We start from the raw sequence: 22,087 nt of genomic DNA, 5'->3' as shown, positions 1-22,087 counted from the left end.
GGTGAAACCCATACTGAAGGCTGTGGTCTTTGATCTTCATCAGTAAGTGCTTCAAGTCCTCTTCACTTTCAGCAAGCAAGGTTGTGTTATCTGCATAACACAGGTTGTTAGTGAGTCTTCCTCCAATCCTGATGCCTGTTCTTCTTCATATAGTCCAGCTGCTCAGGTTATTTGCTCAGCATACAGATTGAATAGGTATGGTGAGAGGATACAACCCTGAAGCACACCTTTCCTGACTTTAAACCATGCAGTATCCTCTTGTTCTGTTTGAAGCACTGCCTCTTGATCCATATACAGATTCCTCATGAGCACAATTAAGTGCTCCAGAATTCCCATTCTCTGAAATGTTAACCATAATTTGTTATGATCCACACAGTTAAATGTCTTAGTATAGTCAATAAAATATAGGTAAACATCTTCCTTGCATTCTCTGCTTTCAGCCAGGATCCATCTGACATCAGCAATGTTATCCCTGGTTCCACATCCTCTTCTGAATCCGTCTTGAATTTCTGGCAGTTCCCTGTCGATATACTGCTACAGCCGTTTTTGAATGATCTTCAGCAAAACTTTGCTCACATGTGATATTAGTGATATTGTTTATTAATTTCCACATTTGGTTGGCTCACCTTTCTTGGGAATAGGCACAAATATGGATCTCTTCCAGTCAATTGGCCACGTAGCTGTCTTCCAAATTTCTTGGCATAGATGAGTGAGTACTTCCAGCGCTGCATCCGTTTGTTGAAAAATCTCAAATGATATTACCTCAATTCCCAGAGCCTTGTTTTTTGCCCATGCCTTCAGTACAGCTTGGACTTCTTCCTTGAGTACCATTGGTTCCTGATCATTTGCTACCTCCTGAAATGGTTGAACCTCGACAAATTCTTTTTGGCATAATGACTCTGTATATTCCTTCCATCTTCTTTTGGTGCTTCCTGCTTCGTTTTATATTTTCCCTGTAGAATCCTTCAGTATTGCAACTCAAGGCTTGAATTTTTTCTTCAGTTCTTTTAGCTTGAGAAATGCTGAGCGTGTTCTTTCCTTTTGGTTTTCTATCTCCAGGTCTTTGCACACGTCATCATAATACATTAGTTTGTCTTCTCCAACCACCCTTTGAAATCTGTTTAACTCTTTTATTTTATGATTTTTTCCTTTTGCTCTAGCTATTCGACATTCAAGAGCAAGTTTCAGAGTCTCTTCTGACATCCATTTAGGTCTTTTCTTTCTCTCCCGTCTTTTTAATGACCCCTTTCTTTCTTCATGTGTGATATCCTTCCACAACTCGTCTGGTCTTTGGTCATTAGTGTTCAACATATCAAATCTATTCTTGAGATGGTTCCTAAATTAAGGTGGGATATATTCAAGGTCATACTTTGGCTCTCGTGGACTTGTTCTAATTTTCTTCAGTTTCAACTTAAACTTGCATATGAGTAAGTGATGGTCTGATTCGCAGTCAGCCCCTGGCCTTGTTCTGACTGATAATATTGAGCTTTTCCATCATCTCTTTCCACAGATGTCATCGATTTGATTCCTGTGTATTCCATCTGGTGAGGAAATTAGTTTCTCATTAAACAATACACAAATTGTTTTGTGACATTAGTTGCCAACTCACAATGTGTCAACACTCTCCCCTTCCCCACCCTGGGTTCCCTGTTTTCATTTGTCCAGTTTTCCTGTCCCTTCCTGCCTTCTCATCTTTGCTTTGGGGCTGGTGTACCCATTTAGTCTAGTATACATGATTGAATTACATAGCACGTTCCTCATGTGTGTTATTGTTTGCCCTGTAAACCTGTCTAATCTTTGGCTGAAGGGTGAACCTTGGGAGTGACTTCAGTACTGAGTTAAAAGGGTGTCTGGGAGCCATACTTTTTGGGGTTTCTCCAGTCTCTGTCAGACCAGCAAGTCTGGTCTTTTATCTGGTGAATTTAAATTTTGTTCTACATTTTTCTCCCGCTCTGTACAGGACCCTCTATTGTGATCCCTGTCAGAACAGTTGGTAGTAATAATGTTTTGATGCATGTTGCAAGGTTGCGCTGGTTTGTTATTATGAACCATTCATGTACCTTGAGTTTTTAATATAATAAGCTTTACGGGAGGGGGGTTGGCTCGTAACTACCTAAGTACTTAAGTTGGACATTGGTAACCTGGGGACCACCTGTACCACATTTTGTTTATCCATTCATTTGTTGATGAAGATTGTTTCCTTCTTTGGGCTATTGTGAATAATGCTGCTATGAACACTGGTGATCAAGTGCCTGTTTGAGTCCCTGCTTTCAATTCTTTCGGGTATATACATAAAAATAGAATTCCTGGGTCATAAACTAATTCTATTTCTAACTTTTTGAGGATCTGCCAAACTGTTTTCCACAGCAGGTGCACCATTTACATTCCTACCAGCAATGCATGTGGGTTCCAATTTCTCCATCATTGACCACACTTAAAATAATAAATATTTTAGAAGAAAGCATAGGACAATATCTTCTTGATTTTAGAGGATGCAATATTGCTTAAATAGGACCCTCAAAGGGTTAAATATAAAGGAAGAAATTATAAATTGGGCTACATTACGATTAAGAACTTCTCTTTGTCAGAAAAACACCATTCATCCAGTGAAAAGACAAGCTACATGATGACAGAAGATTTTGACAAATATCCAACAAAGGACTAGTATTTAGAATATATGAAGAACTCCTACAAATGACTAAGAAGAAAGAGAGACGATTCTAACATATCAAGTATTTGCTACTTACTGTAGGAGCAAAGGAAACCCTGGTGGCATAGTTGTTCAGTGCTACAGCTGCTAACCAAAAAGTCGGCAGTTCAAACGCACAAGGCACTCCTTGGAAACTCTATGGGGCAGTTCTACTCTGTCCTGCAGCATCGCTATGAGTCAGAATCGACTCGACGGCAGTGGGTTTATAGGAGCAAAATCCTCTAGAGAGGTGGGCCACCCAACAGAAGCCTCTGTGGAGGTTCAGATCAATGGCACGCAAAAGCTGCACATAGGTTTGTAGAAAAAGATGGACCACACAAATGGAAGTCTTCTTGCCTTCATGAGACGAGGCATTTCCTTGACCTGACATGACATTACTGGAGGTAACTTACTATGACTCAGGAAGCACCTACTTTCTGGAGGGCTGCAGCAGCAGCAGGGAAGATCCCAGCTCAGCCACCACACCCACTTAAAGCAGAAGTCAGACTGACGGGAACCCAGTCATGGGAAGCAGGACACAGGCAGCAGTTTCAATAGACAGAAAACCATAGAGACAAGCGTTTCAGTAAGACAGTAGGTCCAGCCCCATCCTGACACCACAGAGACTTCTGTTTCACTGGACCGGTGGGGACCTAAAACTTAATTTGAGGGAAAGTTCATAACAATTCTCAAGTAAAGATTGAGAAAATCCTGGGAAAAGTCACCCATAGCAATTCTGGCAAACAGCATGCATGTATCTAATTATACTCACTCTAGAAATACTAAATAATAAAAAAAAAAAGTTTGTGGAAGGGTAGATTTTAACTCATGGCAACCCCATGTGTTTCAGAATAGAACTGTGCTCCACAGATTTTTCTTGACGGTGACCTTTTGGGGAAACCCTGGTGGCCTAGTGGTTAAGTGCTATGGCTGCTAACCAAAGGGTGGGCAGTTTGAATCCTCCAGGCGCTCCTTGGAAACTCTATGGGGCAGTTCTACTCTGTCCTATAGGGCGCTATGAGTGGGAATCGACTCGAGGGCACTGGGTTGGGTGGGTGACCCTTTGGAAGCACATCTGGGTGTGTTCCAATGCCATCCTTCAGGTTAGTAGCCAATCATCTGCACCACCCAGGGACTCCTCTCCATGATAAGGGGTCCCAAAGTATTTCTGCCTTCAAACGTCTCTGCTTCCACATCTCTTTTCCTCAATCCCTTGCCGCTCTTTGCCATTCAGCGGCCTCCCAGGACACATCTCACACATCTCCAGAACTGGGTGCTTATGGTCTACTCTCTGCAGGGAGAGGTGCAGCTTAGGGTCACAATCCCAGGTCCCGCAGGTATTTGGGGAGGGGGTTCCCGCATATGCGTGCCAGGAGGGAGATGGTAGATACTCCGGGTGCCTCCTCCGCACAGAGCCAGGGTCTTAGTCCTCCCTCCCTCATCCCAGTGGTTTTCCTCCAGCGCAGGTGATTGAGTCCGAGCACGGCTGCGAACCCCGCGCCTTCACTGCGGGCCCCGAGCCCGGCCACCACAGGCAGACGAGACCCAGGGGACGGCGCACACGATCCCCCCCACCCCTCCACTCCCCCACTCCCCCACTCCCGAGACCCCGCGCTGAGGCGTCTCTGGTCCTCGGGGTCCGCCTTGCGGTCGTCAGGTCAACTGCACCCGAGCGCGCGGGGCCTGGCGGCCCCTGGCTGTGTGCCTGCTGCTCCTGGGAAGCTGGTCGTCTACATTCGCGCTTGCGCTGCAGGCACGTCGGGAACGTTCGCTGAAGGCGATGCCTGGGGACAGGGGCCCATTTTTGCCCCTTCAAGCTTCATCTTTGCAGCCTAGGACTTCCTGCCCTTCCAGAATATTCTAGGCTCTTTTAGCCGGGTTTTCTGTAGTGTGTCTGAGGCTGATGGGGCAGAAACTCCCCACTCCTGGGCTCCTTGACTGGGGAGGCGTGGTGGGGGAGGGTCAGTCAGGTAGCAGAGCCTGATCCTAGTGGCCCTTTCTCAGGAAAGACATGAGGAGAAAACGAGGGTGTGAGGAGAATCGGGATGGGTTAGTCTCTGATTCTTTTAGGCCGCGTAGTCTGTTCGGTTTTTTTGGTTGGTCTCATTAAGTGTCTGTACCAGGAACAGGCCATTGGGTGAGCAAATCCGTCCCAGGCCAGCCTATGGGGTCCCTGAATTCTGTGCTGCCCTTCTTGACCACTGAGGGGCATAGAGATGGGCCCTGGGGGAGAGGACTAAGTCTCCTCTCTTTTCTGCCCATGCTGGAACCAGAGGGTCCCATCTAAAAAGGGACTGGCCAGAGGGGCTGGTCAGTCAAGTTCTATGGTGTCCCGAGTGGAGCAGCAGAGAAGAGTGCACACTTTTAAAAAGATTCTGAGTGTGTGCAAGCTTTGGCTTTTTCTGGAATTGGTTGAGGTTATTTCTGATACGTGGTGTCAAGACAAGTGTGTTTGTCTTCACTGTAACGCTCTCCATAAATAAACTGTGAAAATGTGGACCCTGCTCTTCCCCCAGGGCTGGGGGAGAGGGAAGAAGAAAGGACTAGGTTTGGAAGGGCTGGTGTAGCTCAGGGGTCTCATCTGTTCTTGCCACTCCACCACTTCCCATAAAAAGCATGACTTCCTCTTGGGACACCCATCAAACCACAGCAGGTACTGGAGGCCCTGTGGATACAGGGGATGGGGCGGAGAGCTAAGAGAAAATAACAAAATAAGGAGCTGGACACTTCATGTGCAATCTCATTTAAGACACAAGAGAAACCGAATAAGGGAAGGAAGTCTAGGTACAGAAATGTAAGACAACTTGACCACGATCACCCAGCTAACAAAGCTGGGATTTGAACTCCCCCTACGCATTGGGAGGGTGGAGTGGCGAGAAATTACAGCTTGTCCTTTCCTGCCTTCCTTTCTTCTTCCAGTTCCTCCCCTCCCCAACCCTTTCTTGAACACTTAATGATCTTTGGGGGCAGGGATGGGCAGAGACCTGACAGACAATCCTGGGTGGCCATTGAACCAGGGGGTCAGAAAATAGCACTCTGTGCCCAGGAGGAGGACACAGACCCTGTAAAGCATTTTCTGGCCTCTAGGCACTCGGAAGAAATGGATATATCTTAAGCAGCATGTGGTGTCATATTTTCTCTTTTAAAATCTCCCCCTAAACGCCAGCCTTACCGTGGATGTAACTGGCAGCCAGCTGGGAGGCTACTGCAATGGTCCAGGCAAGGGTTGCTAAGGACCCAGCCTAAGTCAGGTGCAATGGAGAGAAAGGGCCAGAGCTGAGAGGTGGCTGAGGTAGCAGTGACAGAATGTAGGAGTAAGGGAGAAGGAAGGTGATGTCGGCTTTTAGCTCAGGTAAGTGGGTGGCTATGGGCCTTCCACCCAGCTTGAGAACATGTACTTTTAAATGACTGGGCACAGGTCAGAGTCTGGGACAGTCTTTATTGGAGCTTGGAATGTCAGAGCGATTCACCTTAATCAGAGCCAGACTGTGAGAAAATGAGCAGCAATGGTGGTGGACATCCAACAGGGGGGTCCTGGCTACATTAAGGAATCCTGCTCGCCTGCGAACAGTACCTGGTACATACACACACACACACACACACACTCTTACACAAACTCACACTCTCAAATGCACTCACTCCCTTCTGGTGGGTCTCAGCCAGATGCCCTGTCTGCCTAGTCCACTCCCCAATCTTGGAGAGGCTTTGTCCACTCTGGAGGATCTCTGAGCTGAGGATGAAGGATGTCACTTGAGGATGGGGAGCTGAAAGCTGCAGGCATCTTGCAGTTTGGGAAAGGGATCCGGTAGGACAGCAGGGATTTCCAGAACTAAGGGAGCTGGAGGAGGCCCTGCAGGGCAGGGCAGAGGGGAGGAGGTCCTGGTGACACGACAGGGGGGCAGGGGTGGAAGAAAAAGCCAGCTCCTCTCCTTCACGCACTCCAGACTCACAGCCCATCCAGAACCCTGGGCATAGGAAGCCTGGGGAGCAGCAAGGGGTCCCCCATGTCCTAGGAAGGCACTGAAATGGGGAACAGATCCCGGGAAGCCTGGAGTCTCCCCCAAGCACCCCAAGAAGGATAGGCCGAGGGATGACAGAGCGAGAAGGGTCTTACATGCCAGTTGTCTGGGGCAAAGAGACTGGGGACCACAACTTCTGCCTCCCACCCCAAACCACGGGGTGGGGGCTGGGCTGAGATGCAGCCCCTCCAGCCAGCTGAGGGGAGACGGCCAGAGCCACGGCTGCCTCTTTGGTCTCCAGGACAGTGAGAGCAGAGGAGCCTGGCCTTGCCCAAGGGTCTGTAGTGGGAGGTGGAGGCAGAAGGAGTATGGAGCCGAGCCTCCTGTCCCTGGGGCCAGGGCTACCAGAGCACAGCCCCATCTAGGTTCCCGTAGCCGGGCTCAGCCCGCAGCCTCCAGTACGTGTTGTTGGTGACCCACCACTCCTTCCCACTGCTGTCCGTCTGCCGCCTGGAGGGAAGACAGCAGGATGGAAGGGAAGGCGAGCCTCAGGGTCCTGGCATGCTGTCTCCCACTGCGTGCCCCCACTCAAAACAGGAAGGGGTCAAAGCGAAGGAGGCAGGGGAGCCTGGGCTGTAGAGGGACGCAGGGCAGAGAGGGAGGCGGAGGCACCTGAAGAAGCGAGCCTGGTGGACAATGTTGTTCTCCTCCATCACTTTGCGCCTGTCTCGCTGTAGCTGCTCGATCCTTCTCTTCTGCGCCTCGGCGGCCTGTATGTTCCCCTCCTCCAGGTACCTGAGGGTTCAGAATGCAGTCAGCAGAGCCGCCCACCCTCAGGGGCCCCAAAGCCAAGGCCTTTGTTCCCGGCCCAGGCCCGTCCCCTAATCAGGCCCCATTTCCCAGAGGCACCTCATTGTAGGAAGGGCATTGTCCCAGCTCCTTGGAGGAGGGAGCAAGCACAGTGCTGTAGTGCGGCCCCTGCTGGCACTGACCTCTGGTCTGGCCGGAGCCGCGTGTCAGTGGAGGGCAGTGACCGCTTCAGCTCTGTTGTCAGCTCATTCAGCTCCAAGGCAAACTGAGTGAAGCCGAAGTTGCGCTCATGGTCTGGGGGCATGGAGTCTGGGGGGAAGGCATGGGGCTGGGGCAGGTGGACTGTGCCGTAGCTCCCCTCCCCCTGTCCAGCCCTCCCTGACAACCCCACTTACTGGGTTTCCAAATGCACCGACCACTCGGTGGAGGTCCCCGGTACAGTCCCTCATGCCACTTCCCAAAGAGCCGGTGGAGGACGCGGCCACTCCTGCTGAACACAGCACCCTGTACCTCGTGGATGTTGGAGCTCCAGTACTTGGCCTGGGGTGGGGGAGGCAGGGGGCTTAGAAAGGTGTCCCCCCTCACCCAGGGTGACCTCCAGAAGCAGGGGCTGCTGGGGCAGCTGGCCAGGTGTGTGCAGCGTGCCCACCTTGCAGAAGGTGATCTTGCAGTGGCAGGAGCTGTCCTGGGTGTTCCGGATGAGCACCTCCCCATAGTGCTCGATCCAGCGCTGGCCACTCAGGATGTTGTGGATGCAGGACGTCACCTTGTTCCACTCAAAGTGGTCCCCAAACCTGGGAAAGACAGGGCATGAAGGGCACCCCGAGTCACGGAGTGCCTGTCTCGCTGGAGCGGGCTGCATGAGGCTATGGAAAGAACCTGGGGCCCTGGTTCTGGCTGTCCCATGAAGAATGACTTATATCTATAAAGCAGAGCCCCCTTCCCAGAATGTATTCAATTCACATGTTTGGATTCATTTATACAGCTATGCGTGCCTAAGGGATGGGGATAAAACCATAGACGTGGTCCCTGCCCTTGGGTACCAGGGACTAGGGTAGATACGTTCATGGACATTACCATGTTTAATCCTTACTTCTATTGGGTATTATTTATTACTCCTATTTTATTGATGAACAGACTCAGTGCTCTGAGGGACCGAGTCTTTTCTTGGCTGGCATAACCACTAAGTGGCAGAATCAAGACTCTCACCTGACTTCTGACTCCAAATCCAGGCTCTCTCCTACCCACTACACTGACTTCCTTCTAGCTAATTCCCAGAACACTTGGCTAAGCCCCTTTTCCTCTCTGGCTTCAGTCCCCCGAACCTGTAAAATGAGCTAGATGTTTTCGAATGTGGCTTGTGACCCATTAGCCCTGAAATCAATTTAGGTTTCAGCGTGTGTTTGTGTGTGTGTGTGCCGTCTTGAAGTATCAGATGTATTTCTGTGAGCAATGGTCCAAAAAGTATGAAAGCCACTGAATTAGATGACCTCCAAGGGCCCTTCCATTCTAAGAGTTTCACCAGCAGTTGCTGTGAACATCGGAGTCCCTGGGTGGTGCACACAGTTGAATGCTGGTCTATTAACCAAAAGGTTGGTGGTTCAAACCCACACAGAGACGCCTTGAAAATAAGGCCTGGCAAACTTCTTCCTAAAGGTCACAGCCTTGAAAACCCTGGAGCAGTTCTACTTTGCACCCATGGGGTTGCCACGAGTCAGAATCAACATGGTGGCAACTAACAACAACAACAGCTGTGAATATAGGTGTAAAACGTGCAGACTTTGCTCTACCCCAGTGAGCCTCAGGCCAGCCCTTTCTAGTCTGTCCACCCTCCCCTGCACCACCCCATCACCTGTGAGCTGAGCCTGGCTGCTGAGAGCTCAGGATACACACCTGGGCAGGCTGACATTGACTGTCCCCACTGGCACGATCTCCAGGGATTTGCCCCAGAACTTGTTCTTCCACTTCATGTCTGCATGGAGGAGGGAGGGGGAACAGCAGAGGGTGTTCCAGTCCCTCCCCCATCTGCCCTGCACCCAGATCCACCCCACCCCACTCCTCACCTTGCCAGAAGATGAAGTTCTCAGACTCTGCGTGGCATGCTGAGATGGGAGGGTGGTGGGACACCTTGGTGCACAGAGAAGACACTCTCTTGAGGCTGCCCCTGAGGACCTTAGGGTCTGCTCCTGACCTCCAAGACCCCCCAAAACCCTTACCCTCGACCCCAGTTCCCCTGCAAACCAGGTCTCTCTGCCTACAGCCTTGGCTGCCACCCAGATTCCAACCCACCAGTAATCCTCTTTTCCCCACAGACCTTCATGCTGTCCCTTCTCACTCGCTCCCCTTTGGAGCCCTCCTGCCAACCTGCCTGTGGTGCCCTTCAGAACCCTGCTCAAGCCTACAGACTCCCCTAACCGTGTCATAGGCCCTGCCTGAAACCCACCCTCCCCTCTTCCCTCACCATCACCTCCCCTGCAGCTTCCACACCACCCCCTTGAAAATTCAGCCTTGTTTTCGGCTAGAACACCACCACATCCGGAATTTCAATGTCAACATCTCACAGCTACCCTCCTTGCCTCTCTCCGGATTCCCTGACTGCCCTGGCTCTGGCCAAGACTTCCAGCTCCACAACTGCTCCACTTCCTCACAGCCTGTCAGCCCCATCCTGGCTTCATGTCCTTCCCTCCCAGCCTAGACCCATCATATCAGCCACCAGTACCCTCAGCAACCTTCTCCCACCACTCACCCAGGAAATCCCCAGTACCTGCCTCTTCTATGCCCTTCCTGGGCTACAGCTCTTCAGCCCAAATACATACACCTCCTCCTGCCACCAAACTATAGTACATATGCATGCAGGTGTATACACACACACACGCACACACACACACACACATACACACACACACAGTGAAACTTCTCATTCTACATAGTATCTGCATATGGGCCCTCAGCATCACCCAGCAATCCTCCTGTGAGGGCCCAGACCCAGGCCTCACCCACTCCTAAAAGGCTCTGTTTCCTTCAAACCACATCGCCCTGCAATCACAGGAAAACGGAAAGGAAGATGCAACCCCTTCCACTTCCGGCCTCCTAAGCTACCTTTGCCACCTGGAAACTTACTGCTTCCAGGTCAGGGTCCTCTCCTCTTTCTCCCCTCCCCCATCCCATTCCCCCTCCACAAGCCCTCTCTCTTCCATCCCTCTCTCTCTTCTGGACAATTAGGCTCTCCCTTTATAGTTCTCTTTCTCTCAGAATAGAAATATTTCCTGTTTCTCCTGAAGTAAAAAATAGTAAACCTTCCCTTTCTACACCTGCCCATCTTGGCATGCATCTGCATAAACATTTCTGGGAGGAATCACAAAAACTCGTAGCTGTAGTCCCCTCGGAGGGCCAAAGTGGGAGGGAGACTTATTTTCTATTGTGCACACTATTGAACTGTGTGGAGTTTTTGCTGTATTTTCAAAAACATTTGAGGTCTAAACGACAACAAAATGCAACCTTTTATGCCCTTCTAGCTGCCACCCTCTCTCTCTCCTCTTCCCTTATGGTAAAATTCTTTGAAAATTATCTACATTTTTGTTTGCTTCATTTATCTTCATTTTTCTCCACACCCACTGTAACCCAGCCTCTGCCTCATCCCATCTCTGACACCTCCCTGGCCAGGAAGCCAATGACACCCCCACCCCTCCACAGGCTAAGTCTGGGGGACCATCCTCTCTCCCTCTTTCCTTCCTTCCCCCACTGTGGTAATCTTCCTCCTTGCGATGCTCCCCTCCCTCACTCCCCCACCTTCCATCTGCCCTCCTCCCCAGACACCCTCCTGTGAGGAGTCCATGAGTTCTCCCACCATCTAAACTTGGGACTCCCCTGACTGGTTAGCTCCACCCAGTACTCCTGAGGAGCCCCAGGCCCACATAACCCAGAGCCTACAGGACACCTCCCCTTGGAAGTCAAACCCAACATGGACAATGTGTCTCCCTAATTCAATTACCTCTTTCACATACTCTCTATCTGGCTAAAAGGCACCGCTACCACCCACGCAACCAGAAAATCGAGGCCACTCCAGACATCTCCCTCTCGTTAGCCACATCCCCTATCCCCCTACACAAGCACACCTGTTGACCACTGGGTCCCGCCCAGGGTAACATCAGTATCTCCTGAATCCAAGTCCACCTAATCCGTGGCCCTGGCCTAAGTGCAAGCCCTCAATGCTCTCACAGCATTGACTGAAGTAGTCTCCTAATGGCCTCTCCAACCCATCTCCACACACTGCCTGAGTGTTCTCTGTAAAGTGCAGCTCTGGGCCTGTCACTCTGTTGCTGAAAATCCTCCAGTGACTCCCCATGGCCTTCAGAATCAAAAACAACCACCTCTTTACCTTCACCCACAGGCTCCTCGGTGTCGGGCCCTGCCTTGTCCTCCAGCCACATCTCTAACTCTTCCCAGACACGCCCTCTCCTCTCCATTCCTCTCTCCTGTCTGGAGCATCCCGTTCTCCCCACCCCCTGGTACTCCTGGCCAACTCCTATTCATCCTGCAAGACTTAGCTCCAGCCTTGCCCCTAGAGCATGCCTTCCCAGGGAGAGTTGAATAACCTCCTACTGACTTCCATGATCCTGCCTCTAGACCCTTAGGACATGGGACAGTAACTCCTTGTTTCAACAATTCTGTCTGGGCAATAAGCTGGAGCTCCCAGCACGTGGCACAGCGCCTGGCACAGAGCAGACTGCCCCATTCTCCCTCCCCCACACCCTGGGCCCTCTGGCCCCCAGCTTCCCCTCCCTGAAGCCCAGCTCCTTCCCTGCCCCAGCACCTATGAGCCAGCCCTCGGCTCTCGGGGCCCATACCTGCTCACTGATGAAGCGGAAGCCGCGGTCAGGCCGCTCACACTCATAGGTCTCCCCCAGGACAGGGTTGAAGGGCTTGCAGCCCGCTCGGTGGTACGTGGAAGAATAGGCAGAGACAGCGAAAGCTGCAATGTACACCTGCAGGGGGAGGGGCAGGAAGAACGCCACTGAGCAGGGGACACAGCCTAGAGAAGGCAGGTCCAGGAGAAGGGACCTGCCCTACTGTGAGCAAGGTCTGGGGACCTGGGGCGGACCTTCAGTAGCAAGTGGAATAGCCCAGCCAGGCTATCCTGGGAGCTGGGGGCCTGGGGGCAGGTACCATGCGCTCGCAGGGGTCGGCCATGTGGCTGGCCTGGTCCAGGAGGCTGCTGTATTCGAGCTCCTCACAGAGCCGCTGCAGAGTGTTGAGCGGCTCGTTGAGCTGCACAGGCATTGACACCTTCGAGAGGTCTTTGCCGATGTTGTTGCGCAGGATGTTCCACAGGCTCACGTCGGTCCCGGGCCCGCTGGCCGCTGGCAGGCAGCGGCGGCGGGGCGGCCCCGCAGCTCTCCCTGGAACACAGCCCGCTGGGGCCCAGCCCAGCCTCGTTACTCTCCCTCTGGGCACCGGCATCCCAGACGCACAGCCCACATGCGAGTCCAGGCCGAGCTGCCTCCAAACCTCCTGAGGTGCTCATATATGTACATGTTCCCAGGCCCCAGCCTTCTTACCCAGCTCCTCCGGGGACTGGGAGAACAGTTCCCACTGCCGGAATCCCACGTCCCAGGAGCTGTCCCCAGGCCCCACCATAGCCTTCTGTACCCTCCCATAAACACAGAAACAGGCACCGGGATACAGATTATTCGGCCCATTTTACAGATGGGGAAACAGACTCCAAGAAGTCAAATGACAAGTCCAAAGCCACGCAGCTAAAAAGTGGTCAAGTGGAATCCCAATGCGAGCCTCCCAGCCTCCTGGAGGGTCAGCTCTCTCCCAGGCCTGACCCTGACCCTTCCCTGGATCCACTCCTGGAACATTCCCCAACTCACACCTACGCCTTCCTTATTTCTGGGGTCACCTCCAGGGTCAGCACCCAAATCCACAAGGGACTGCCTCCCCATGGGGCCTGGGCCACGGATAACACCGCCTTTCTCTACCACCCCCAGCCCTCTCTGTCCGCGCCCGGCTGGCACCTTTCTGACAGCGCTCAGTTCCCCTGAGGTCCAGCACCCCCTCGGACAGGCTGGTGGTGATTTCACTGGTACACGACTCCTCCTCCTCTGAGCCCTGGGCCAGGACAGATGACAGGCCGGGCAGACTGTGCCCCCGGGCAGCTGGGCAGTATTTGGGGAGTCTGAGGCCTAAGGCATGCCCAAGAGGCCTGGCATCACAGAGTGTGCCTGGCCACCTTGCAGGGGGAGGGCCTGGCCCTATGATTGGTGGGAGGAAGCACAGGGACTTAGCAGGATACAAAGAGAAGGGTCGTTGAAGACTGACTAAGACTCAGGGTTTGGGAGTCAGGGGAGTGCTGAGGTGGAAACAAGGTCACAGGAGGATGACTGGGGTTGGAGTCGAGGCAGCAGTTTCTGGAGAACCCAAAGGGGATAACGTATGTCAAACTGGGAGATTTCTGAGCAGGGCCCCACAGGCTCTGCAGGTTTCAATGTGTTCCCACGGATAGTGGCTGAGGCAGTTAGGACTCAGAACCTATAGATTCTAGTCTCTCTGGACCTCACTCTATGTTCCCAGGTCCCTTCCCTCTCACTGTCTCCTCCTTTACCTCATTCTCAGAAGAGCTGGCAGAGAGGAGGACCTCGCAGGCATCGAAGAACTCTGTGTGGGAATCAGCAAGGGACAGGATGCTGCTCTGGGACAGCTGGGGGGTCAGCTCCCGCCCCTTCATGTACAGAGCTTCTTGCTGTGGGAACCAGATGGGTGGTGAGGCCCCAGAGCTGCAACGGGAGAGTCGGCAGAGCGTCCCCTGCCTGACAATTCCCCTCAGAGAGCAGCACAGCTGGGCACTTTCACAGCCTGAGGGGGACACCTGCCTGTGAGCTGGAGGAAGGGGCAGAGGGAGCCGAGGGGGAACGACAGTAGTGGAATGAACACCAGCCTGTGAGTAAGGGGACTCAGGTTCCATAACTGCTTACACTTCCTGAGCACTGACTCCGAGTCTGCTCCAGGTCCTTTGCACGTGTTACCTCATTCAGTCCTCACAACCACCTGATGAGGTGGGTGTAGTTATTACCCCCATTACTCCTGTTTTGCAGACGAGGACACTGTGGTTCAGGGTGGCAAAACTGGCATGTAGTGGAGGCATGGAGGACGGCCTACAGAGGACGGCCCCAGAGCCTGTGCTCAGAAGTCCTAACTCTAGGGATTGATTCTAGAGCGTCTCCCCAACCCATAACTACGGGAGCTTGGGCCCATTCATTAGACAATTTGAGTCTCAGTTTCCTGGACTATAAACTTAAGCATAAGAACAACTGCCTCATCCAAACCAAAACCAAATCTACGGCCGTCGAGTCGATTCCGACTCACGGCGACCCTGTAGAACAGAGCAGAACTGCCCCACAGGGCTTCCCAGGTAGTAAATCTTTATGGGAGCAAACTGCCACATCTTTCTCCTGTGGAGCGGCTGATGAGTTCGAATCACAAAACTTTTGGTTCGCAGCTGAGTGCTTTAACCACTGCACCACTAGGGCTCCCTAACTGCCTCATAGGACTCTGAATTAGCAGTAAAAGCATGCAGCACATGGTTGAGGACTGAGCAAGATGCTGCTGCTGAAGGTGATGATGTTATGTGAAGTGGGTGGAGCTGGGATTTGTGGGCTCTGCTTCAGGGCTGGAAACCAACCTTGTCCCGCCCCTGGGGGCCATCGCTCCTGCTTCAGGAAGAAGGCCCAGGAGAAACAGCCCCACAGCCCGCTGGCTCCTCACCTCCTCGGGGTTGAGAGAACTGAAGGATTCCGCGGTGGTGTCCGAAGAGATGGACAGCGAGTGGAGGCGCCTCTGGCCAGCTGGGGCCTCGGAGACCTGCAGGGAGAGGTGAGGGGACAGGGTGCCAGGAGGTGCAAGGTCTCCCCACCTGCAGAGATAGCCTCTGCCAGGCCTCCCGCCTTTAGCCCAGGTCTGCTCTCAGCCCCCAGGCCTCCAGCCCTCTCCTTCCACTGCCAGCTGTTCCCCTAGCCTCACCGCCATCCTTGAGAGCTCTGAGCCTGGGGGCAGGTCCCTCAGTCGGTCCCGTTCAGCAGTGAGGGCGGCCAGCACGCTGCTGAGGGAGCTGTGCACTGGATGGACATGGCAGGCCATCAGACTCACCCCCTCCCTCCTGCCCACCCTCACTGCCCCTCCAGCACGCACTTACCCTTCTGGGCCAGGGCCCAGAAACTGCGCTGCAGATGGGCGTAGTCTGGGGGTGGCAGCCCACGAGGGCCTGAGGGGTCCCGGGACTCCAGGTAGCGAGACAGGTTGGGAACAGAGCCGTGGAGACGACCAACCTGTAGGGGAAGGCGAGGGTTCTAAGGGGTCATCCTCCTTCAGGCCACCCCACCCCAGCAACTTGGGGCTCAGGCCCCACCTCACCCGGCCAATGGTGTCGTCCTTGGCGAAGCTCTGCGTGCACCACATGCGGCTGGTCCGTTTCCCCTTCTTGGGTCTCTCAGTCGTCACGGAGGCCTGGCAAGTCAGGTGTGGGGACTTCCACTCTCAGGGTGGGGGGAAGAGGCAGCACCCGTCACAGCCCAGGAGAAAGGCAGACAGCCCAGAGGAGGGCAGAGGGAGCGACAGCCCGGGCCAGGCGCTGGGGACAAGTGACACCCCAGAGGAAGAAGACCGACTCAGTGGCAGATGCAGGGCACAGGGGGAAGGAGCTGCTCCAAAGGGAGTTTGGACAAGGGGCAGAGAGGCAACTAGGCAGGTGGTGGCTCTCAGGAAACTGCGTGACCGAGGGAGGGCCAGGGACCCGTCCCAGACAAGCGATGGGGATGAAGGCAGCAAGTGGGAGAGAGCCCGGGGCAGGACCTGCCTCCTCCCGGCTTTACCTGGTGTGTGGGGATCACAGGGGCTGAGGGGATCCGGTGCAGGGACTCCAAGCTCTGGAGAAGTCTGTGTAGTTCCTGGAGCTTCCCCTGACACTCAGAGAGCTCTGAGGGGAAAGCGAACGAGGAAGTCCCTGTCCCAACGCCAGCCGGGGCAACCCAAGTCTGTCTCTCAGCTTCCTTCCTCCTCCAAAGATTTCACCTGGCAGCCATCGAAATCCTGACAGTGCCTTCCCCTCGCCCACTCATGAGCCCAAAGTGGTTCCCAATGCCCACCCCTTAGTTTGGCCTCACCTGGTTTCCTGGGAGAGCCTGCAGCCAAATCCAAATCCTCTCTTTGGCCCCAGATCACACCTTAGCTCTGCTACCTCACACAGGTGGAGGGTGCACTCCATCCCTCTCTCTACTTGGTTTGCACTTCCTTCTCCCAGGTCAACATATAGTCCCTACTCCAGGAGCCATGATTCTAGGGCACATCCCTTCCCTAGCTGCACTCCTCAGGACCACCTGCCAGCCCCTGTGTTGCCATCCAGTATCTTCTTTTCTGTGAGTCCTTGCCCCGTGTCCAGTCCGTCTATAGGCGGAGGGCCTGAGCCCCACTCTCCTTTGTAAGACGGGGGCTCCCCAGGGCAAAGTCTGAGCCAACTGACCAGCTTAGAGGCAGAGGCTGTTTCCATCAGACAGGGGCTCCCCAAAGGCAGGGATAGAGGTAACATGTCCCCACTTTGTGACTGCCGATGTACCTATACCTGACAGTGTGGCCCTGCCCACAGAGACACTGGGCCAGCCCCTTACCATGGGAGCAGCGGTCTAGCCCATCGCTGTCCCTCAGCCAGGAAGACACCTTCTCCCGAGGTCCAATTCCAGGAAGGGCCGAGGTGCTACCTGCTGTTGGAAGCTGGCCACCAGCAACCTAGGGGGTGAGTTGAGCGTCAGGAAGGCCAGTGCCTGCCTCCCTGGGCCTCACCGTTCCCCACAGCCACCACCCCAACCACCACTTCATCTGTCCCCACCCCAGGGCCCATCTGACCTTCCGGTGAGCGGTGCTGGGTAGCGGGCCGCAGGGCGAGTCTAGGCGCTGGGCCAGGCGGTGGGCACGCAGCTGGGCCACCCAGCTCTGGAACAGTTCCTGGGATTTGATCTGCAGAAGAGAGGAGAGAGGGAGGGATACATGGAAGGAGGGACTGCTTTCCAGGGGCAAGATGTCAGGGCTCTGTCTCCAGGCAAGCAGGGCCTCTCCCTACAGCCCCCAGCTTGCCAAAGCCCACTGGCAGGCAGGCCGAGCACAGCTTGCCCTCAGCTCTGTGCCACATAACAATCAACCGGGCAGGTTCATCTATCATTGGTTGTTTTATGCAGTGGAATTTCCTTCTTGTCAAAGTCAGGGACAGCCCACAGCCCCTCAGCCCCAGCCCCTCTCCTGCATGCGGCAGTTCCTCTGCCAGCCTGGGGGCGAAGTCACACTCCCTGGCTCCCAGGATGTCACCTTGAGGTGGTAGATGTTGTCTTCAGTGTCCAGGTCAATGCGCTGGGCCTTTTTGTTGATGGACATGACAGACAGTCGCACATCAATGGAGCCATGGAGCTTACCCTTGGTGATCTGGGATGGGGAGTTGGTGGGTAGGAAAAGGGGATGGTTTTAGGCTCCTAGGGCCATGAGCCACTATCTCCCTGAGACTCAAGAGTCATGCAGCAGGCTCACCCTCATCCCCAAGTCACAGTATTGGCGGGAACCTGTCAATCATCCCACTGTGTACAGAACACCCTGCTATCTCAAGTCACATCCTAAGCTCTAGGGAGACACAGAAAAAAATAATTTTTTTTTTTTTTAAAGCAAGGAAAAATACCCCCACACTCAGGAACCTGCAAGGCTGAAGTGCTCTTAGAGAGAACCCAGGAGTCTAGCCCTCAGTTCCTGGTTCCCAGCATGAGTATGGGGGCAAGGATGAGGATAATAAAGCTCCCGTTTCTTCGGGACATTTTTGTGCCATCCACTGTCCACAGAGCCTCATGTGTATTATCTCGCATAACATGACCACTCTATAGACACGGACTCGCACTCTCCCGTCTCAGAGATGAGGAAGCTGAGGCCCAGGGAAGTCATTTGCCCAACATCACACCTCCCTCAAATGGTGTAACTGGGATTCAGACTCTGCTGTCTGCCCCAGCAGCCCCCTGCCTGCCAGGGCCTTTGGGGGCCAGACTCTTCCCTCAGCCCCGAGCCAAGGCCCTGACTCACATCTTGCCGAGTAGTTGCATAGTGCAGGATCCCATCCTCGAGCACAAAGTATCTCTGTGACATTGCCCAGGAACAGCAGGAGCCCAGGAGGCAGAGAGGAAAGGGTGTGGGGAAGAGAGCAACCACAACACATATTTTTCTTCTTTTCGAACACAAACACCCTGTACTGCCCAGTAGCCTCCTCCACCATTCCTATCCCACCCCCATGTCAGACTCCTCCCCTCATCCTGCCCACCCTACCTTGTGCCAGCCCTTCAGGGGCCACTTCCTCTTCTTGAGCAGGTGGCCTTCCTGCCTCTCAGGCTTGATAACCTCTGTCTCCAGCCTGCCCCGAGGCTCCTCCACAACTTCCCACAGCTCTGAGGCCTGCAGTCCAGGACAGAGAGGATGGTGAGTGGCTGATGAGGCCACCACATCGTCCCCTTCCTTTGGGCCAAGCCAGGGCCCACACTGCCTGCTCTCCTACCCCCAGACCTGCTGGGTACTGCTGGGCTTTGAAGACTGAGTGCTCTCGGCCAGGGAGGGAGGGTCCCTCTCTTGGAAGTCCATGGAGAAGGGAGAGGCCACTCTCTGCTGAGGATGTAGAGCAGGGCTGAAGGGGAAGGACATCACCTTGTCCTGAGGGGCCCCTTGAAGGAAGAGAGAGGCCTCATTAGCTCAGACTCTGCTATCGCCTTCAGCCTTCTCACCCCCAGCACCTCTGGGATAAGAGCTCACCTGCCAGCCTCTCACCTCTGGCCCTACCCTGCCCTGACCCACACCCTCCCCCTCTAGCCACTGCACTGGGAGATGAACAGGGTTGCAGCTGGTGCTGAGAAAGCAGCCAAAAGTTCACCCAGCCCCACCTTCAGCACATACTCCAGGGCTCCAGGAAATATGCAGAGCTTTCTTGGGAGGATACCCTGGGAGTGTTCAGAGGTGAGGCATGGGAGGCAAGGGAAGGAAGAGGCTCCAAGAAAGGACAGAGGGAGTCAGAGACAGGGCAAGCAAGATCTCAGTCTGGCTGTCTGTATATTAGGACCACCCACGGCCCCACCACTGCCTGGAGATGCCTCTGTCATGGTCACCCTGCAGAGTCCCCCCAACTCCTTCACCCCAACTCCCCACCAGTTGGTCTCCATGTCCTCTTGTCCTTGCACTCCCATTTTCTGCAGGAGGAAACTGAGGCCTGAGGCAGCCCCTGTTTTTTCCTGTGTCTCCTCCCACCAAGCCTCTCCCCAGATTCCCACCTGGACCCTCAGTCCTCCAAAGCCTTGTCATCCCCTTTCTACTCTCCCAGTCCGAGGGGCTCCTGAGAAGTACCACCCACTGGGAGAGAGCAGGGGACTGGGCCAATGGAAGCACTGTGGGCGGGAGAGGAGGTGGCCCAGAGCATGCGGAGTCGGCACAGGTCCCACAGCAGTGCCCACGGCCCTGGCACCAGCCCTGGCCATCCCGGCTCCAAGGATCATCAATAATGCAGGAGGCTGTGTGTGTGTGAGCTGGGGGAGGGCACTGGAGGGGTGAGGCAGCCCAAGGTTGGGGAGGAAGCTCATATCACCTTCTGGAGCCAGCAAGCACTCGAGAAGCAAGACTGGGAAGGGACAGGGACACGATGGAGTAGAGGAGTTTGGGAGGTCAGGGCAGAGTGGCCACCGCTGCCAGAGGCTGGCCCGGGGGAAACTCCTGCCTTTGGCCACTGAAAGTTCCAAAACTCTTCTGCTGTAGCGGTGTCTCTGTGGCCTTTTCCTGGCCCTGGGGGAAGCCTAGCCCCTCACTGCTTGTGGGTGGAGGTGGAGGCTGTGTCAGGAAGAGGATGGGCACCGAGGTGGCAGGTGAGTAGCCCTCCCCACCTCCATTTCCACCCCAGCTCTGAAGGCGCAGACCTGCCCAGCTTCAGGTGGGCGCCTTTGGGGGATGTCGGCTGTGCCGCACGACCCCTTACCCCAGGGTCCATGGACGCCAGTGCTCCTTGGCCCGCGCTCTGCTCCGCCTCTGAGTCACCGTCTCTGAGTCACTGACTCCCTCCTAGCAGAGCTGAGCAGTGGCAGCAGCTGCTGCAGGAACCAGGAAGGAAGGAGACGTTGGAGCCTCCCCTCCAGCCGGATCTCCCCACCTCCCCCTCCGTTGTCCCCTCCTCCCGCCCAGTGCCAGTCGGCCGCTCAGCTCTGCCCCCCTGCTCCCCGGAGGACTCAAGGCTGAGCAGGCTCCCCCAGCACTGATCTGGCTCTGGAGTGGGGAAACCACCCCCACTGGGCCTTGTTCCAGGTAAAGCAGGGGAGACCGGGAGCTGCTGGCCTCAAGCCAATGGTGGTAAAGGATTTATTCAGACTATGGTGGCCATGACCCCAGTTAGTGCCCAAGGCCATTTCCTTAATTAGCCTTCCCTCTCTGAAAATAGATGGTAAAATTTGGAGCCAGCAAACATATCAGGTTGATGGGGAAGGGATAGGATGCCCCTGCTGAGACCGCAAGAGACAGTGCCAAGAGTCCCAGTCAGCAGCGCAGTCAGAACATGAGAACACCCAGAGCCTCCACTGAGACTGCTTGTGGGGGTGACAACCCACCAGGTCAGGGCCCATTTTGGGGGTGTGAAAGCACCTGTGCAGGGCAAGATGAACCCCTGAGCCTGCTAAGTGTCTGGCTGCGAAGTAGGTCTGGGGCAGTAGTACTGGGGCAGTACCCAGCTGGCTGTTAAGGGCTGGCTGCAGCCAACTCTGGTACCCTCCCATCCTCTCTGAGTGCCCTGCCTTTCCGCTGGAGGCTTGACTCCAGGTGCTCAATTCCAATAAAAAATCAGCTCATGAGAAAGACTGGAAATTCATTCAAAGCAATGTGGAAAAATCTGACGGCTTTAAGTGCAGTAAAACAACTTTCTGGAAAGAGATGAGCTTTGAACAGTGGGACCTGAGGTGCTGCCGGCAATGCCAGGTTCTCCTTTGGTGCTAGAAATGACATAGGCCACTTCCCCACCCACCTTGTCCCCACACAGGCCTTGGCTTGCCCTTAAGGTCCTTACACTTCTCAGGAGACACTTGCTTTCTGCTCTGCTCCAGACCTCTGCATGCCCCCCACCAGCGGAAGGGGCTCTGGGAGGCAAGGAGAGGCCACTAAGCAGCAGTGGACAGCCCTGCCCAGACTGGTTCAGGCATTCAGAAGCCTTCTAAGCCTTTTAGTCCACTTCCTATTGAGCAAGCCCAAGCATATGGCACTGAGCTGCGCACCATGGGAAGTTGGTCCTGGACCAGGCCACAGAAAGGCTGCTCCGATCATCACTGCCAGTCTGCGTGTCCAGGGCTGAGGAAGCTGTGGCACTGCTCGAAGTTCCAGAAGGACTGCTAAACTGCCACCTTCCTGTGTCACCGCTATATCTGCCCAGTATGTGCTTCCAGTTAAGCACCCTATCTCTTTCAGTTGCCTAGGAGCTGCTGGTTCCCCAAAGGCTTGGGTGAAATCTCCAACTTGAAACCCCCAGAACTCCTCATTAATAAAGAACCCTAGTTTTTTGTTCAAGAATGCTTGAAACATGTGAGCTGCTGGGCAA

The 22,087-nt window shown here is 54.3% G+C and overlaps 1 protein-coding gene across 4 annotated transcripts; it reads right to left on the bottom strand.

Annotated features, from left to right (window-relative positions):
- Window positions 1-6,114: 6,114 nt before the first annotated feature.
- Window positions 6,115-20,625, bottom strand: OSBPL7 (oxysterol binding protein like 7). 4 transcript variants are annotated; one of them, XM_049860811.1, is made up of 22 exons: window positions 19,039-19,121; window positions 18,805-18,930; window positions 18,565-18,618; window positions 17,812-17,925; window positions 17,356-17,466; window positions 17,121-17,238; window positions 16,329-16,432; window positions 15,871-15,963; window positions 15,653-15,785; window positions 15,481-15,575; window positions 15,226-15,321; window positions 14,066-14,203; window positions 13,479-13,572; window positions 12,625-12,872; window positions 12,306-12,443; window positions 9,522-9,585; window positions 9,352-9,430; window positions 8,108-8,252; window positions 7,854-7,998; window positions 7,641-7,767; window positions 7,321-7,443; window positions 6,115-7,158 (listed from the first exon to the last, which is right to left on the bottom strand). In XM_049860811.1, the coding sequence occupies exons 1-22, from the start codon at window positions 19,111-19,113 to the stop codon at window positions 7,050-7,052; spliced, it is 2,529 nt and encodes an 842-aa protein (XP_049716768.1). In that variant the 5' UTR covers window positions 19,114-19,121; the 3' UTR covers window positions 6,115-7,049. The 4 variants fall into 4 exon arrangements, 3 of the variants coding, with proteins under 3 accessions (XP_049716768.1, XP_049716769.1, XP_049716767.1); XM_049860812.1 differs by lacking the exon at window positions 19,039-19,121 and adding an exon at window positions 20,489-20,625 and having other exon boundaries at window positions 7,065-7,443; XM_049860810.1 differs by having other exon boundaries at window positions 7,065-7,443.
- Between the last annotated feature and the right edge of the window lie 1,462 nt (window positions 20,626-22,087).

The sequence above is a fragment of the Elephas maximus genome, chromosome 19, assembly GCF_024166365.1.
Source record: "Elephas maximus indicus isolate mEleMax1 chromosome 19, mEleMax1 primary haplotype, whole genome shotgun sequence".
Classification (NCBI taxonomy): Eukaryota; Metazoa; Chordata; class Mammalia; order Proboscidea; family Elephantidae; genus Elephas; species Elephas maximus.
The sequence above is the reverse complement of the archived record's forward strand: the minus strand, read 5'-3'. Positions and strand labels throughout refer to the sequence as shown.

Bases quoted from the DNA above. Each gene is read 5' to 3' on its own strand.
- OSBPL7 (XM_049860810.1), bottom strand. From the start codon at position 19,113: ATGGACTTCCAAGAGAGGGACCCTCCCTCCCTGGCCGAGAGCACTCAG. The intron at 16,433-17,120 runs GTAAGGGGCTGG...CTTTCCCCTCAG, and splicing joins GCTAGACCGCTGCTCCCATG to AGCTCTCTGAGTGTCAGGGG. The intron at 9,431-9,521 runs GTGAGGAGTGGG...TCCTCCATGCAG, and splicing joins GAACTTCATCTTCTGGCAAG to ACATGAAGTGGAAGAACAAG.